General features: G+C 43.7%; 1 protein-coding gene across 2 annotated transcripts in view; it reads right to left on the bottom strand.

Annotated features, from left to right (window-relative positions):
• The window catches only part of LOC126281734 (myrosinase 1-like), a 144,729-nt gene that overhangs the window by 51,125 nt on the left and 74,033 nt on the right, over positions 1-19,571 (bottom strand). For both annotated transcript variants that reach the window (XM_049980915.1, XM_049980917.1), the window contains exons 6-7: positions 15,457-15,551; positions 5,711-5,858 (exon numbers count right to left, since the gene is read on the bottom strand). In XM_049980915.1, the coding sequence (XP_049836872.1) occupies positions 5,711-5,858; positions 15,457-15,551 (243 nt within the window). The remainder of the gene's footprint in view (positions 1-5,710; positions 5,859-15,456; positions 15,552-19,571) is intronic.

Raw genomic sequence — 19,571 nt, 5'->3', positions numbered from 1 at the left:
ATTTACTCTCAAACCATACTGTGTACTCATTAGACTGTTCATTCCGTTCAGCAGATCATTTAATTCTTCTTCACTTTCATTCAGGATAGCAATGTCATCAGTGAATCGTATCATTGATATCCTTTCACCTTGTATTTTAATTCCACTCCTGAACCTTTCTTTTATTTCCATCATTGCATCTTCGATGTACAGATTGAAGAGTAGGGGCGAAAGGCTACAGCCTTGTCTTACACCCTTCTCAATACGAGCACTCCGTTCTTGATCGTCCACTCTTATTATTCCTTCTTGGTTGTTGTACATATTGTATATGACCCGTCTCTCCCTATAGCTTACGCCTACTTTTTTCAGAATCTCGAACAGCTTGCACCATTTTATATTGTCTAACGCTTTTTCCAGGTCGACAAATCCTATGAACGTGTCTTGATTTTTCTTTAGCCTTGCTTCCATTATTAGCCGTAACGTCAGAATTGCCTCTCTCGTGCCTTTACTTTTCCTAAAACCAAACTGATCGTCACCTAGCGCATTCTCAATTTTCTTTTCCATTCTTCTGTATATTACTCTTGTAAGCAACTTTGATGCATGAGCTGTTAAGCTGATTGTGCGATAATTCTCGCACTTGTCAGCTCTTGCCGTCTTCGGAATTGTGTGGATGATGCTTTTCCGAAAGTCAGATGGTATGTCGGAAGACTCATATATTCTACACACCAACGTGAATAGTCGTTTTGTTGCCACTTCCCCCAATGATTTGGTACTCACCATTAACTCTAACAGCATTGCAGGCTTCGTTCGATGCTGAGATTCTATTCCAAAACAGTTGGAGGTGCTATTCAAATACAGTTCTGTAATGCTGTTCGAGTACAGGGGAAGTACCAAGTGGACTGAGGCGTGAATGGGAACTGAGAATGAGGAGACAGGTGTGCTAGGCTGGTCCGTGCCATGGTGCAAAGCCACTGTACCAGGTTGGCGGAGTACTCGGCGCAACTGTCTAATGAGCCGGAGACCTGGGTTCTAATCTCGACCTTGGTACAAATTTTCATTCGTCGCTTCAATATGCATATATACATCAGAGATTAACGTACACCAATAGGCGTCCAGTTGCTATTGATCTGACGGTGCTGAGTTATTCATGAGTAGTGAATGATTTTGTCACCTCAGGCCCTTTGCCTGGTGCAGTTGTCTATAATAACGTACAGCCTGAAAGAAAATGCATAAGTATTCAGTCAGTTCTTGATAATATTTCAAAGTGTTGCAAAGATCTTAGTTTAAAAAACAAAACGAGAATCATAGTATCCTATGACTATAACATCGGTGAATCACAATTGGAATCGATCAATTCAGACATATACTTGCATGTAATACTGAGTAGGGATATTATTTGGAATGATCATGTAGGCTTGGTCGTGGGTAAAGTAGGTGGCACACTGTACATTGGTAGAATTTTGGGGAAATGCAATCAGTCTATAAAGGAGAACGCTAACTAAACACACGATCGACACCTCTTAGAACATTACTCAAGTGTGTGGGACCCATACCAGATAGGACTGACAGGGGATATTGAGCGTATACAGTGAAGGTCAGCAGGAATAGTTTCAAGTTTGTTTGACCTGAGGAAGAGTTTCAGAGAGATGTTGAAAGAACTAAAGTGGCAGACTGCTGAGAAGAGAGGTAAACTACCGCGAGAAAGCCTCACTTATAAAACGTCAGGAGCCGGCTTTGAATGATGACTGCAGGAATATACTACTACCCTCTACACATCGATTCCATCAGCATCGTGGGGATAAAATTAGATTGATTACTTGACGCACAGAGGAATTTTAATAGCTTTTATTCCCGAGCTCCATATGTCAACTGAATGGGAAAATGCTTAATATCTGGAAAAATGGGACGTACCCTCTGCCACGTATTTCACAGTCGTTTGCGGAGTATGGATGTGGATGTAGAACTGGGGGCTTTTTCTGAGAAACTGAATATTGTATACACTAATATTCAGTCAGAGGAGGGCGCAACAAATTGAAAAACGGAAGGTTTGCTAACGAAATGTCGATCTAACTGTGAGGTAGCTTATGTCCATCATAGCTGCAATATCCACTACAGGTTTCTACAATACTGTTTCCCTCATCTTCGAGTCAACAGTATAAAATTTATATGCAGACTGAAGAGGCAAATGAAAATTTGAACCAAGGTCGGAATTTCAACCTAGGTCTCTTGCTCTCTAAACAGAGGCGTTAACCACTGCGCCCCCATGGCACAGCGGCTTTACACACCTGCACGGACTCTCCTAGAACGCCTCCCTTCTCAATCCAGATATACAATCACGCCTCAGCGCACTTCGTATTCCCCCTAAAACCGAACAGCATTGCAGAGGCTCTCCAATAGTACTGGAAAAGCGCCTCGGTACCGAACGAAGCAATGGATCCTGCCTGAAACCCTGGCACAGGAGTTTCTGTCAAATGAAACTGTATGGTTCCTGAGAGAGGATCTCTGGAACTGTATAGTTTCATTTGAGTGTAAAAGGGCTAAGGATGTGATACCAGTCCACGTCTTGTGCAGTCTGGAAGCCATTCTGTAAAAAAATCGACGCGGATAACGTACTTAGGTTTTGTTAACGTTTCCTTGAGCCCAGTTATATGCTTCCATTTCAATATTTGCTGGACACGGCACAAGATTAAGGTTTAACGGATTTGCTACTTTTCCTTGAGCCAAATTATATACTTCCACTGCAATATTTGCTGGGGACGGCAGAAGATTAAGGTTTAACTGAGTGGATACTTTTCCTTGAGCCCAGTTATATACTTCCACTGCAATATTTGCTGCACATGGCACATGATTAAGGATTAACTGAGTTGCTACTTTTCCTTGAGCCCAGTTATATACTTCAATTGTAATATTTTCTAGACATGGCAGAAGATTATGGTTTAACTGAATGACAACTTTTCCTTGAGCCCAGTTATATACTTCCATTGCAATATTTTCTGGACATGGCAGAAGATTAACGTCTAACTGAATAGCTACTTTTCCTTGAGGCCAGTAACATACTTCTATTGCAATTTTTGCTGGGCATGGCATAAGATTAAAGTTTAACTGAATTGCTACTTTTCCTTGAGCCCAGTTATATACTTCCATTGCAAATATTTGCTGGGTACCGCAGAAGATTAAGGTTTAACTGAATAGCTACTTTTCCTTGAGCCCTGTTATATACTTCCATTGCAATATTTCCTGGGTACGAGTGAAATTAAGGTTTGCCACTTTTCCTTGAGCCCAGTTGTATACTTCCACTGAAATATTTGTTGGACACGGCAGAAGATTAAGGTTTAACTGAGTGGCTACTTTTCCTTGAGCCCAGTTATATATTTCCACTTCAATATTTGTTGGGCACGGGAGAAGATTAAGGTTTAACTGAGTGGCTACTTTTCCTTGAGCCCAGTTATATACTTCCACTTCAATATTTGCTGGGCACGGGAGAAGATTAAGGTTTAACTGAATTACTACTTTTCCTTGAGCCCAGTTATATACTATCATTGTAATATTTGCTGGACATGGCAGAAGATTAAGGTTTAACTGAATAGCTACTTTTCCTTGAACCCAGTAACATACTTCCATTGCAATATTTGCTGTGTACGAGTGAAAGTAAGGTTTGCTACTTTTCCTTGAGCCCAGTTGTATACTTCCACTGCAATATTTGCTGGACACGGCAGAAGATTAAGGTTTAACTGAGTGGCTACTTTTCATTGAGCCCAGTTATATACTTCCATTGTAATATTTGCTGGACATGGCAGAAGATTAAGGTTAACTGAGTGGCTACTTTTCCTTGAGCCCAGTAACATACTTCCATTGCAATATTTGCTGGGTACGGCAGAAATTAAGGTTTAACTGAATTGCTACTTTTTCTTGAGCCCAGTTATATACTTGCATCGCAATAATTTCTGGACACAGAAGAAGATTAAGGTTTAACTGAATAGCTACTTTTCCTTGAGCCCAGTTACATACTTTCATTGCAATATTTGCTGGGTACAGCAGAAGATAAGGTTTAACGGAATAGCTACTTTTCCTTGAGCCCAGCAACATACTTCCATTGCAATATATGCTGGGTACGGCAGAAATTAAGGTTTAACTGAATTGCTACTTTTTCTTGAGCCCAGTTATATACTTCCATCGCAATAATTTCTGGACACAAAAGAAGATTAAGGTTTAACTGAATAGCTACTTTTCCTTGAGCCCAGTTATATACTTCCATTGCAATATTTGCATGACACGGCAGAAGGTTAAGGTTTAACTGAAGTGCTACTTTCCCTTGAGCCAAGTTATATACTTCCATTGCAATATTTGCTGGGCACAGCAGAAGATTATGGTTTAACTGAATTGCTACTTTTCCTTGAGCCCAGTTATATAATTCCATTGCAATATTTGCTTGGCATGGCAGAAGATTAAGATTTGCCCATTTATGTAAGGCTCTTCAACTGGCCGTTTACCAATTCATGTTAATAAACATACAACAACTACTATGATTCAGAATATAATCTGATTAATAGAATAGAATTGGATACCTTGGAATGGTGTTTTATTATAAAATGGTAAAATTATTAAGATTATAATTGATAAGAAGGGTGCAATAACACCTCCTAACGTTTTAGGAATTGACTGTAGAATTGCATATGCAAATAAGAATTATCATTCTGGTTGAATCTGAACTGGTGTTACTAATGGATTAGCGGGTACAAAATTAATTGGATTTCCTAGAAGGTAAGGATTAATTAAACATAGTATAATTAATAATCATGTTATTAATACAAATGTAATAGAATCCTTGAAAGTAAAGTATGGGTGAAACGGAATTTTTTTGGTATCTCCGTTTAGCTCTAATATAGCTGCCCCTACATCATTAAATTTGGTAGGTGAACTTAGACTATTAAATAGAATTATGTCTTGATCTTCTTTCAGATTGTTTACTTTAATTTTTTAAATCTATTTTTAGAGCTGTTTATACTTTATATATATATATTCTTATTCTCAGCATGGGTATTATTATTCTGGGCTTTATACTTGTTCTCTTGGTTATTTTCGTGAATATGATCTTTTACTTTTGCATTGACTGCCTTTAAATATTCTTTGTTTAAAGGGTGAGTGTTTCTTTGTTTAAATTGCTTAAGTATTTTAATTTAAAATATTGTTTTGTGGAATAAATGATATGAAGTTTTTCATCTTAGGCCGTGAATTTATTTTCTATTTGTTCTTTGAGATTTTTTCTTTATTCTTTTCTAGAACTATAATTTTTATTTTAGGTGTTTATTATTTAATAATTGATTATAGAGTTTCGTTGAATGAGAACTTTTTAATTTGAATTGTTGGCTAAGTCATGTCTCCTCAGTATCCTTTCTGTCACGAGTGCTAGTTCTGCAAGTTTTGCAGGAGAGCTTCTGTAAAGTTTGGAAGGTGGGAGACGAGGTACTGGCAGAAGTAAAGCTGTGAGGTGCGGGCGTGAGTCGTGCTTCGGTAGCTCAGATGCTAGAGCAGTTCCCCGCGAAAGGCCAAAGTCCCGAGTTCGAGTCTCGATCGGGCACACAGTTTTAATCTGTCAGGAAGTTTCGAGGTTTAACTGAGTTGCTACTTTCCCTTGAGCCCAGTTATATTATTCCACTACAATATTTGCTGGGCACTGCTTTGCTTGACACTCGGTTTACAGTGGCGTGCAGCTAGAGTCAGCTGTACTCACCCCTGATGAGGTCTACCTCCTCTGTCGAGAGGGTGGGCAGGCGCGACCTGGTGCGGCCCTCCTGCCGGCTGTTGTCCGCCACCCGCTGCTTGACCACCTCTGGGAAGTCGCCCTCCTCCGTGAAGATCGGGTGTGCCCACAGGCCGCCCTGGAAACACCACGCTCTCCTCACATATGTCCTGAGTCCTCAGCAAAACGTTGTCCACTGAGGTGACAAAAGTCAGGCGATACCTCCTAACATCGTGTCGGACCTCCTTGGCCGGCGTGGTGCAGCAACTGTATGTGGCGCGGACTCATCAAGTCGTTGGTAGGCCCCTATAGAAATACTGAGTCATGCTGCCTCTATAGTCGTCCATAACGGGGTAAGTACACTACTGGCCGATAAAATTGCTACACAACCAAGATGACGTGCTACGGACATGACATTTAACCGACAGGAAGAAGATGTTGTGACATGCATATGAGTAGCTTTTCAGACCATTCACACAAAGTTGGCGCCGGTGACGACACCTACAACGTGCTGACATAAGGAATGTTTCCAACCGATTTCTCATACACAAACAGCAGTTGACCGGCGTTGCCTGGTGAAACGTGTTGTGATGCCTCGTATGAGGAGGAGAAATGCGTACCATCACGTTTCCCACATTGATAAAGGTCGGATTGTAGCCTATCGCGATTGCGGTTTATCGTATCGCGACATCGCTGCACGCGTTGGTCGAGATCCAATGACTGTTAGCAGAATATGGAATAGGTGGGTTCAGGAGGGTAATACGGAACGCCGTGTTGGATCCCAACGGCCTCGTATCACTAGCAGTCGAGATGACAGCCATCTTATCCGCATGGCTGTAACGGATCGTGCAGCCACGTCTCGATCCCTGAGTCAACAGATGGGGACGTTTGCGAGGCAACAACCATCTGCACGAACAGTTCGACGACGTTTGCAGCAGCATGGACTATCAGCTCGGAGACCATGGCTGTGCTTACCCTTGACGCTGCATCACAGACAGGAGCGCCTGCGATGGTGAATGGTGTACTCAACGACGAACCTGGGTGCACGAATGGCAAAACGTCTTATTTTCGGATGAATCCAGGTTCTGTTTACAGCATCATTTACAGCATCCGTGTTTGGCGACATCGCGGTGAACGCACATTGGAAGCGCGTATTTGTCATCGCCATACTGGCGTATCACCCGGTGTGATGGTATGGGGTGCCATTGGTGCTAATGTTCCACTGCTGCCCTGGCCAGCACATTCTCCATATCTCTTTCCAATTGAAAACGTTTGGTCAATGTTGGCCGGGCAACTGGCTCGTCACAATACGCCAGTCACTACTCTTGATGAGCTATGGTATCATGTTGAAGCTGCATGGGCAGCTGTACCTGTACACGCCATGCAAGCTCTGTTCGACTCAATGCACAGGCGTATCAAGGCCGTTATTACGGGCAGAGGTGGTTGTTCTGGATACTGATTTCTCAGGATCTATGCACCCAAATTGCGTGAAAATGTTATCACATGTCAGTTCTAGTATAATATATTTGTCCAATGAATACTCGTTTATGATTTGCATTTCTTCTTGGTGTAGCAATTTTAATGGCCAGTACTGTATTACCGGTACAGGATTTTGCACACGAACTCAACTCTCGATTAAGTCCCATATATGTTCGGTGCGATTGATGTTGGGCAATCTGGGTGGCCAGTTCATTCACTCAAATTGTCCAGAATATTCCTGAATCCAATCGCAAACAACTGTGACCCAGTGAATTGATACATTGTCATCCATAAGAATTCCATCGATATTTGGGAACATGAAGTACATGAATGGCTACAGATGGTCTCCAGCTAGCCGAACATAACCATTTCCACTCAGTGATCAGTTCAATTGGATCACTGGGCCCAGTACATTCCATGTAAACACGGCCGACACCATTATGGAACCATCACAAGCCTGCTCAGTGCCTTGTGACAACATGGGTCCAAGGCTTCATGAAATCTGAGCCAGACTAACTCTGTCATCAGCTCTTACCAACTGACATTGGGACTCACCAGACTAAACCTCTAGGTTTTAACCGATATTGTCACGAGCCCAGGAGAGGCGCTGCAGGTGATGTTGCGCTGTTAGCAAAGGCTCTCACATCGGTCGTCTGCTGCCGTAACCCATTAACGACAAAATTTGCCGCACTGAGCTAATGGATACCTTCGTGGCACGTCGCACATTGATTTCTGCGGTTATTTCACGTAGTGTTGCTTGTCTGTTAGGACTGGCAACTCTACGCAAAGGCCGCTGCCCTCGTTCGTCAAGTGAAGGCCGTCGGCCATTGCGTTACCCGCGTTGAGAGGTAATCGTCTCGATCTCGGAATATTGAACTCCGTAGCGTTTTGCGCAATGGAACGTTCCGTGGGTCTAGCTTCAACTACCATTCTGCGTTCAAAGTCTGTTAATTGCCATCGTGCGGCCGTAATCAAAATGGTTCAAATGGCTTTGAGCACTATGGGACAACTTCTGAGGTCATCAGTACCCTTGAACTTTGAACTACTTAAACCTAACTAACCTAAGGCAACCACACACATCCATGCCTGAGGCAGGATTCGAACCTGCGACCGTAGCGGTCGCGTGGTTCCACACTGAAGACCCTAGAACCGCTCGGCCACCCCGGCTGGCCGACCATATTCACGTCGGACACTTTTTCACATGAATCACCTGAGTACAAATGACAGCTCCACCAATGAACTGCTCTTTTATACCTTGCAAACACGATACTACCGTCATCTGTATATGTGCATATCGATATCCCATGAATTTTGTCACCTCAGTGTGTGATATAGATAATGTTCATAAGCCGGTGTCCAAAACTTAGGACGAAAGTAGCTTTCGCATGATGTTTCACTGCCAAGTAACATATCAAACTTGGACCATACATGGAAGGTAACGCTACAGACACGAGATATATATTTTTTTGCGACTTCAGATTGGCCGCGAAATTACAACCAAAGTAAAAAAAAAAAAAAATCCGATGAAGCTTTGCGCTGATGTGTTCGGCAGTGTCTCTAGTATGCAGTGAATTGCGTCATGTCGTAATTTTCAATCCTGAGAGAAAAGTGAGCAAATAAAGATCCATAGAACACGTAACGTGTATCCACAGGACATGTGGCCTGTAGTTGAAGAAGTGTCATGATGATCTCTCCATTGGCAAAAGATTCCGGAATAGTCCCCCATTCGGATCTCCGGGAGGGGACTGCCAAAGGGGAGGTTACCATGAGAAAAAGATTGAATAACCGACGAAAGGATAATGTTCTAAGAGTCGGGGCGTGGAATGTCAGAAGCTTGGACGTGGTAGGGAAACAAGAAAATCTGAAAAGGGAAATGCAAAGGCTCAATCTAGATATAGTAGGGGTCAGTGAAGTGAAGTGGAAGGAAAACAAGGATTTCTGGTCAGATGAGTATCGGGTAATATCAACAGCAGCAGAAAATGGTATAATAGGTGTAGGATTCGTTATGAATAGGAAGGTAGGGCAGAGGGTGTGTTACTGTGAACAGTTCAGTGACCGGCTTGTTCTAATCAGAATCGACAGCAGACCAACACCGACAACGATAGTTCAGGTATACATGCCGACGTCGTAAGCTGAAGATGAACAGATAGAGAAAGTGTATGAGGATGTTGAAAGAGTAATGCAGTACGTAAAGGGGGACGAACATATAATAGTCATGGGCGATTGGAATGCAGTTGTAGGGGAAGGAGCAGAAGAAAAGGTTACAGGAGAATATGGGCTTGGGACTAGGAATGAAAGAGGAGAAAGACAAATTGAGTTCTGTAACAAGTTTCAGCTAGTAATAGAGAATACCTTGTTCAAGAATCACAAGAGGAGGAGGTATACTTGGAAAAGGCCGGGAGATACGGGAAGATTGCAATTAGATTACATCATGGTCAGACAGAGATTCCGAAATCAGATACTGGATTGTAAGGCGTACCCAGGAGCAGATATAGACTCAGATCACAATATAGTAGTGATGAAGAGTACGCTGAAGTTCTGGGATACGGAAGTTCTAAGGAATGACGAGATACGCTTGAAGTTCTCTAACGCTTTAGATACAGCAATAAGGAATAGCGCAGTAGGCAGCACAGTTGAAGAGGAATGGACATCTCTAAAAAGGACCATCACAGAAGTTGGGAAGGAAAACATAGGTACAAAGAAGGTAGCTGCGAAGAAACCATGGGTAACAGAAGAAATACTTCAGTTGATTGATGAAAGGAGGAAGTACAAACATGTTCCGGGAAAATCAGGAATACAGAAATACAAGTCGCTGAGCAATGAAATAAATAGGAAGTGCAGGGAAGCTAAGACGAAATGGCTACAAGAAAAATGTGAAGACATCGAAAAAGATATGATTGTCGGAAGGACAGACTCAGCATACAGGAAAGTCAAAAGAACCTTTGGTGACGTTAAAAGCAACGGTGGTAACATTAAGAGTGCAACGAGAATTCCACTGTTAAATGCAGAGGAGAGAGCAGATAGGTGGAAAGAATACACTGAAAGCCTCTATGAGGGTGAAGATTTGTCTGATGTGATAGAAGAAGAAACAGGAGTCGATTTAGAAGAGATTGGGGATCCAGTATTAGAATCGGAATTTAAAAGAGCTTTGGAGGACTAACGGTCAAATAAGGCAGAAGGAATAGATAACATTCCATCAGAATTTCTAAAATCATTAGGGGAAGTGGCAACAAAACGACTATTCACGTTGGTGTGTAGAATATATGAGTCTTCCGACATACCATCTGACTTTCGGAAAAGCATCATCCACACAATTCCGAAGACGGCAAGAGCTGACAAGTGCGAGAATTATCGCACAATCAGCTTAACAGCTCATGCATAAAAGCTGCTTACAAGAGTAATATACAGAAGAATGGAAAAGAAAATTGAGAATGCGCTAGGTGACGATCAGTTTGGTTTTAGGAAAAGTAAAGGCACGAGAGAGGCAATTCTGACGTTACGGCTAATAATGGAAGCAAGGCTAAAGAAAAATCAAGACACGTTCATAGGATTTGTCGACCTGGAAAAAGCGTTAGACAATATAAAATGGTGCAAGCTGTTCGAGATTCTGAAAAAAGTAGGGGTAAGCTATAGGGAGAGACGGGTCATATACAATATGTACAACAACCAAGAGGGAATAATAAGAGTGGACGATCAAGAACGAAGTGCTCCTATTAAGAAGGGTGTAAGACAAGGCTGTATCCTTTCGCCCCTACTCTTCAATCTGTACATCGAGGAGCAATGATGGAAATAAAAGAAAGGTTCAGGAGTGGAATTAAAATACAAGGTGAAAGGATATCAGTGATACGATTCGCTGATGACATTGCTATCCTGAGTGAAAGTGAAGAAGAATTAAATGATCTGCTGAACGGAATGAACAGTCTAATGAGTACGAAGTATGGTTTGAGAGTAAATCGGAGAAAGACGAAGGTAATGAGAAGTTGTAGAAATGAGAACAGCGAGAAACTTAACATCAGGATTGATGGCCACGAAGTCAATGAAGTTAAGGAATTCTGCTACCTAGGCAGTAAAATAATCAATGACGGACGGAGCAAGGAGGACATCAAAAGCAGACTCGCTATGGCAAAAAAGGCATTTTTGGCCAAGAGAAGTCTATTAATATCAAATACCGGTCTTAATTTGAGGAGGAAATTTCTGAGGATGTACGTCTGGAGTACAGCATTGTATGGTAGTGAAACATGGACTGTGGGAAAACCGGAACAGAAGAGAATCGAAGCATTTGAGATGTGGTGCTATAGGCGAATGTTGAAAATTAGGTGGACTGATAAGGTAAGGAATGAGGTGGTTCTACGCAGAATCGGAGAGGAAAGGAATATGTGGAAAACACTGATAAGGAGAAGGGACAGGATGATAGGACATCTGCTAAGACATGAGGGAATGACTTCCATGGTACTAGAGGGAGCTGTAGAGGGCAAAAACTGTAGAGGAAGACAGAGATTGGAATACGTCAAGCAAATAATTGAGGACGTAGGTTGCAAGTGCTGCTCTGATATGAAGAGGTTAGCACAGAAAAGGAATTCGTGGCGTCAGTAAACTGATGACATAAAAAAAAAGAACAATACAGTCTCCCGCCAAGTGTGATGTACGTGTTATTATGCGTTCCGCCTTGGTTCACGCAGCCCACATAACGTAACTGTCATGCGGGACGGGAAACTGCGGCAATGTAGAAGGAAGTCTCTGCAGCTGCAACGAAGAGACTCCTGCAGCGTTTTCGATGGGAAGCGTGTGATATCTCAGCATATCTGTCGTACAACAAGTCTGTTACTTCCATTCCCGTGTTAGTGTTCTTTCAAATAGCGAGCCACAGTAAGCTTATGGCGTGTGGGGTCTTCGTCATGAAGCAACCACATGTTCTGTCGTGTTGCCAGCGTAATATATTCCGGTAGATAAGGAAGAACGAACTGAAGCACCTGAAAGAAGTTGATATATCGAGTCGTCCAGGCACATCAAATTGTATTCCTTCCGAAATATTGTTGGAGGACGGATGCTGGGAATGGAGCTACAAGATTGTGTCTGTCTTTTCGTCGGCCCAAACATGGTAACTGTTGATTACGACTGTCATCTCTGGAGAATGTTGCTTCGTGCATTGACTGTATTTTGCTGAGGAATTGAGGATCTACCTTTTTGATTCAGCAGCCAATAACATTATGTTCTGTGGTGGTGAAAATGAGAAACTGTGTTCCTCTCCTGCAGAGGTTGGACATGGGAGGGATACAGTAATTGTTCATGCTCTGTTCTCCACAGAGGCTTCTGTGGCAGTTGGTTGCGTGTAGTTAACCTCCGAGTACTACATAGTATCCCATGGGCGTTCCACAGAATGCAGGACTGCCTCCTCCACTGCAATGTAGCGGTCTACCAATATTGACCATGACAGGTGGGTAGCGACCTTTCTCTCTCAAACGACAAGTTATTGGCAGAAATGCTCTTGTAGTGGAATATTGTCTGCCAGGAAAATGTGAAGTATACTTACGAGCAGCAGTAGAATTTTATGTTTCTGACCGTAAATCAAACCCATATCAATCAGTTCCTCAGTTCTGAATTCCATAATTGTCTGTCAACAACAGCAACTAGCTGACTGAATGTTTACAGTCCATTGAAGTGAAGTGCAGTGGTTCAAAATGGCTCTGAGCACTATGAGAATTAACATCTGTGGTCATCAGTCCCCTATAACTTAGAACTACTTAAAGCTAACTAACCTAAGGACATCATACACATCCTTGCCCGAGGCAGGTTTCGAATCTGCGAGCGTAGCGGTCACGCGATTCCAAACTGAAGCGCCTAGAACAGCTCGGCCACACCGGCCGGCTGAATTTCAGCTGTGTACTGCAATTAGTGCACATGGCAATGTCGTTGCCATGTTACACAGATAAAGAGTTTCTGACCGTAAGTTGTAATAACACCTTTAGTTTACTTTTTAGTGAGGATCTAACTAGCAGTCTTTGTAGACAGCTGTTAAGGGTTACTTTGGAAAACTATTTGTTACCCCTCACACAGTTCGTAGATGGAATAGGACAGAAAGACGCTGTCATTGGAATGGAGTACCGTCCGTCGTGCACTGTACTGCGATTACTTGTATCTGTAGATGCAGATGGATGATTCCTTCTCTTATCTGAGATAGCACTGTGTATCCATTACAATTGATACACAAGCAGAAATGCACATGATAAACGGGTATTCATTGGACAAATATATTATACTAGAACTGACATGTGATTACATTTTCACGCTGTTTGGGCGCGTAGATCCTGAGAAATCAGTACCCAGAACAACAACCACTGGCCGTAACAACGGCCTTGATACGCCTGGGTATTGAGTCAAACAGAGCTTGGAAAGCGTGTACAGGAACAGCTGCCCATGCAGCTTCAACACGATACCACAGTTCATCAAGAGTAGTGACTGGCATATTGTGACGAGCCAGTTGCTCGGCCACCATTCACCAGTCGTTTTCAGTTGGTGAGAGATCTGGAGAATGTGCTGGCCAGGGTAGCAGTCGAACATTTTCTGTATCCAGAAAGGCCCGTACAGGACCTGCAACATGCGGTCGTGCAATATCGTGCTAAAATGTGGGGTTTCGCAGGGATCGAATGAAGGGTAGAGCCACGGATTTAACACATCTGAAATGTAACGTCCACTGTTCAAAGTGCCGCCAATGCAAACAAGAAGTGACCGAGCCGTGTAACCAGTGGTACCAGATAACATCACGCCGGGTGATACGCCAGTATGGCAATGACGAATACAGGCTTCCAATGTGCGTTCACCTCGATGGCGCCAAACACGGATGCGACCATCATGATGCTGTAAAACAGAACCTGGATTCATCCGAAAAAATGACTTTTACCATTCGTGCACCCAGGTTCGTCGTTGAGTACACCATCGCAGGCGCTGCTGACTGTGATGCAGCGTGAAGGGTAACATCAGCCATGGTCTCCGAGCTGATAGTCCATGCTGCTGCAAACATCGTCGAACTGTTCGTGCAGATGGTTGTTGTCTTGCAAAAAAATGGCTCTGAGCACTTTGGGACTCAACTGCTGAGGTCATTAGTCCCCTGGAACTTAGAACTATTTAAACCTAACTAACCTAAGGACATCACACACATCCATGCCCGAGGCAAGATTCGAACCTGCGACCGTAGCGGTTTCGCGGTTTTAGACTTTAGGGCCTAGAACCGCACGGCCACTTCGGCCGACTTTCGTCTTGCAAACGTCCCCATCTGTTGACTCAGGGATCGAGAGGTGGCTGCACGATCCGGATAAGATGCCTATCATGTCGACTGCTAGTGATACAAGGCCGTTGGGATTCAGCACGGCGTTCCGTATTACCCTCCTAAACCCACCGATACCATGTTCTGCTAACAGCCACTGGATCTGGACCAACGCGAGAAGCAATGTCGCGATACGATAAACCGCAATCGCGATAGGCTAGAATCCGAACTTTATCGAAGTTGGAAACGTGATGGTACGCATTTCTCCTCCTTACTCGAGGCATCACAACAACGTTTCACCAGGCAACGCCGGTCAACTGCTGTTTGTGTATGAGAAATCGGTTGGAAACGTTCCTCATGTCAGCACGTTGTAGGTGTTGCCACCGGCGCCAACCTTGTGTGAATGCTCTGAAAAGCTAATCATTTGCATATCATAGGATCTTCTTCCGGTCGGTTAAAATTCGAGTCTGTAGCACGTCATCTTTGTGGTGTAACTAATTTAATGGCCAGTAGTGTAATAGCGATGTCGTCGGCAGGGCGTCTAATTCCAAAGTTGTTCAGGGTATGTGCACGACCTTTTCCGGAAAGACAGTTGAAAAAGTTTAGAGAGCCATCACTTGGGACAGAGTGCCGTAAGATTCTACCAACTCTATCTTTAATCTTCCGTAGAGACAAAATAAGGGAGATTAAGGCTCTTACGGAGACATACACAGATCCGTCATTCTTGGCTCACTACATTTGCGAGGGAAACAAGGAATGGAGTGGCTAGCAGTGGCACGATGAGTCCTTTGCCGTGCGCTGATTAGTGGAGGATGTAGGAACAGATGAAATGAGGGCACTCTGGCTGGGGAGGTGCTGGCTGTTACTGTCCGCGCAAACCAAGTTGACACTGGGCACGGTGGCTCAGAGGGGTGACTGTAAACGGGAGATTCATTCAGGGCGGTTCCCAGCGGCCACCGCGCCGAGTGTCAGTCTGGAGTGTGCGGGTAGTGCTCACCTCAAACTGCAGCTGACGGTCCGACGCAGCTGTGTCGTTGGGGCTGCTGGTCAGGGGCTCGTGCCAGCCAATGTTCAGCGTGATGCCCACCCTTCCTGCAACAGAGACGAAACAGAGCAGGCAGTCAATCGGCCCACCACCTGCATTACAAGTCACTGTCACTCCACACACTGTGCAATGCAGAACTGAACAGCAGATGTCACGGGAAGCGGAACGGCCGCGTGTCGCGTTGTCGGTAAAGAAGGCTGAAAGACGTGCACTTCATTCACCATTCAGTGCTCGTATTCCATATTTCTAATCCCAGCTATATTCAGAAAACCTACGTTTCTAGCATTTGTAGACTTAGAGAAAGCTTTTGACAATGTTGACTGGAATACTCTCTTTCAAATTCTGAAGATGGCAGGGGTAAGATACAGGGAGCGATAGACTATTTACAATTTGTACAGAAACCAGATGGCAGTTATAAGAGTAAAGGGGTATGAAAGGGAAGCAGTGGTTGTGGCCTCTCCCCGATGTTGTTCAATCTGTATATTGAGCAAGCAGTAAAAGAAACAAAACGAAAATTCGGAGTAGGTATTGAAATCAATGGAGAAGAAATAAAAACTTTGAGGTTCGCCGATGACATTGTAGTTCAGTCAGCGGCAGCAAAGGACTTGGAAGAGCAATTGAACGGAATGGACAGTGTCTTGAAAGGAGGATATAAGATGAACATCAACAAAAGCAAAACGAGGATCATGGAATGTAGTCGAATTAAGTCGGGTGATGCTGAGGGAATCAGATTAGGAAATGAGACACACAAAGTAGTAAAGGAGTTTTGCTATTTGAGGAGCAAAATAACTGATGATGGTCGAAGTAGAGAGGATATAAAATGTAGACTGGCAATGACAAGGAAAGCGTTTCTGAAGAAGAGAAATTTGTTCACATCAAGTATAGATTTAAGTGTCAGGAAGTCGTTTCTGAAAGTATTTGTACGGAATGGAAAGTGAAACATGGACGATAAATAGTTTGGACAAGAAGAAAATAGAAGCTTTCGAAATGTGGTGCTACAGAAGAATGCTGAAGATTATATAGGTAGATCACATAACTAATGAGGAGGTACTGAATAGAATTGGGGAGAAGAGGAGTTTGTGGCACAACTTGACTAGAAGAAGGGATCGGTTGGTAGGACATGTTCTGAGGCATCAAGGGATCACCAATTTAGTATTGGAGGGCAGCGTAGAGGATAAAAATCGTAGAGGGAGACCAAGAGATGAATACACTAAACAGATTCAGAAGGATGTAGGCTGCAGTACGTACTGGGAGATGAAGAAGCTTGCACAGGATGGAGTAGCAAGGAGAGCTGCATCAAACCAGTCTCAGGACTGAAGACCACAACAACAACAACAATCCCAGCATACTGGTACTCGAAGAAGCTTGCACAGGATGGAGTAGCAAGGAGAGCTGCATCAAACCAGTCTCAGGACTGAAGACCACAACAACAACAACAATCCCAGCATACTGGTACTCGGTAAAGTATTATTTCAGGTAATATTAATAATTTCTATGGGTTGCCTGATTTATTTGACGATTTTTACAGCTTGTCTCACACTGATCTGCTAGATGAGCTTGGCGGTAGAAATTTTTTTTATTTATGGGCGAGGGCAGCAGGCTTCCTAGCAGCCACTTTTTTTCCGATCGCCAGGGTAGCACGTGGTGTCGGTTGAGCATTCAGTAGTAGCCGAAGTTTCTCCTGTTCTCTGTTCCAAACCTGCCTTACCAACCTTCTGCTCAATTTCAACGTCGCGACGTCGCCTCCCTGTGAAATTCCGGCCCTCTGATTGGCCAGTTCAGGTGCGCGCCCGTTTTCCGCGGGTAGGCGCCAACCGCCCTCCGCGAGTGGACTGTCGACAGTGGACAAAGGGGCAGTAGAAGCACTTCTAGTGTGACCGTACCGGAGGCCGGAGGTGCCGCTTCCAGGAGATGTAGTTCGGTAAGCATGAGCGCCGACGTGCACTGTAGATTGGCGCCCTGCGGCCCGGAGGGAACCTGATAGGTCGTTGTGAATGGTTTCGCGTCTTGCAGGTTTTATTGATTTATTACGGGAGGCTACCGAGCGATTCACGCACAGTAGCATTTTCTTAGTCTGGCTAATTCCTGGTGGTGGTCGTTGCACTCCTGCAACCCCTTCCTTTACTAAATGGGATTCTATTTGATAACACGGCGATCGTTATTAAATTCCCTTTCCTCCTGCTATCGTGGCTTGTTATCAACTTACATTGGGGCAGGCTGCTGAACTCGAATCTTTCTTCCCCCCCCCCCCTCCATTTGGTTGTGTTATTGTTCGATTCTCAACTGTTTAATAAATGAGTCCGTAAATCTTACATGCTCTCTCTTTCCCTATGTGAACTCACCCCTAGTGTAACAGAATAATGCAGAACTAAAACGGTTGCTATAAGGTCGTGCAAGTCTCGCGCCACTAACGCTAGTATAAAGATCCAATATCGAGCGCCTGGCACGATCATTACACGCATGGCACCGATAACAATAGTAATCATGTTCAACAATTCCCCATTGACAAACTGGGAAGTGTTCACGACTCAGTGAGTACGTGAGCGCTAAACCCACTTGATGTGGTGGAAGTAGTGGCCTCTGTTTTGCCTTGCTGGTTTAGACAAAAAATATCAAAAATCACAGCCCCTACAGCAAGGAATAGTAATGTAAAAAAAAAAAAAGCCACCGCTTTTAAGGAGTAACAGCAGAATGGGTCGGTCAGGGGAGTTCAGTGACCTCGAAATTGGACTAATAGTCACTGGATGTCAGCTGAGTAGCAAATCAATCAGGGAAATTTCAACCATTCTGAAGCCCGCCCAGTCGGCTGCTGGTGATGTGATTGTCAAGCGGAACCATGGAGGAACAACCGCAGGTAAACCAAGGCTACGCAGACCTTGTAGGCTGACGGAGAGGGCGTGTCGAGCACTGCGCAGAGTGGTTGTAAGAAATCTCGTGGAATCAGAGGAGTCCCGAAGTTGTCCACTTAGCACGAGAATGGGGTACAACAGTTGAGCATCTCCTCCTAAGCCACAAATTTCTGTATTCAATGAAAGGAGGTCTGGAACTGAGTGATTTGGAGTGATGAATCACGCTGGACAGTGTGGATGAAGCGATTTGGGTTTGCCGAATTCTTGGAGATCGTACGTGCCATCATGTGTAGTGCCAACAGTGAAGTATGGAGGAAGCGGGGTTACATTACAGTTTGGGGATGTTTTCCGTCTAAGAACGGGCTAAATATGCGCTAGGGGAACAGATCATAGACGATAGTTCCTTGTATCAGCACTCCTTCATAAAGCAGCGTTCGTGGACAATAACGTTCCTGAAATCGACTGGTCAGCTCAGAGTGCCAATCTGAACCCAGTGAAACACCTAAGGGGTGGGTTGGGAGGTCGGCTTCGCTCCATACCCAGCGTCCAGCTCCAGTACCTTCTCTGGTTTCGGCTCTAGGAGAAGGATTGGAATGCCCTTGCTCTGTTGACTTCCGAACACCTTGCTGAAAGTGTCCCCAGCAGAGTGCAGTCCGTTGTGAAGGCGAATGCTAAACAAATTCCATATTAATTTCCACTAATATGTGTTGTAGCACTATTTGTTTATGGTTCATTTAAATTTTTATAATTTTTTGCTCTAAAATTTTCACATATTGGTACTATTTTGCTGTACATGTAAAGTGTACTATACTGGAGGTTAAAGTTCTTTGCATTGTATGTGGGTAATGTACGTAAAATACTATGTAAATTGTTTATTACGTTAAATAATTTTCTGATGACATTTTGCATTTATAAATATTTGTGTGTATAAACAGTTCATGTTGATGTAAATTTGACTGTTGTAAGAAATGGTCACGCTTAGGAACAATGTAAGAAATAGGTTATGTAAATACCAGTGTGCTTTTTTTTTAAACGAAAGTGGCTCTGTGGAGTGGAAAACATGGCAAGGGCGAACTGGCGTGATACCTAGAGCAAGCGAGCGAAGTCTGCAAACGGCGTACAGCATAGCTGCGAGTTGTTGGGCTACTGGATGTAAAATTCAACGACACCAAGAAGAGAAATTGAGCCCGTACAGCAAAATACTTACGACCGTACTGT

Source organism: Schistocerca gregaria, chromosome 7, assembly GCF_023897955.1.
Source record: "Schistocerca gregaria isolate iqSchGreg1 chromosome 7, iqSchGreg1.2, whole genome shotgun sequence".
Lineage (NCBI taxonomy): Eukaryota > Metazoa > Arthropoda > Insecta > Orthoptera > Acrididae > Schistocerca > Schistocerca gregaria.
The sequence above is the reverse complement of the archived record's forward strand: the minus strand, read 5'-3'. Positions and strand labels throughout refer to the sequence as shown.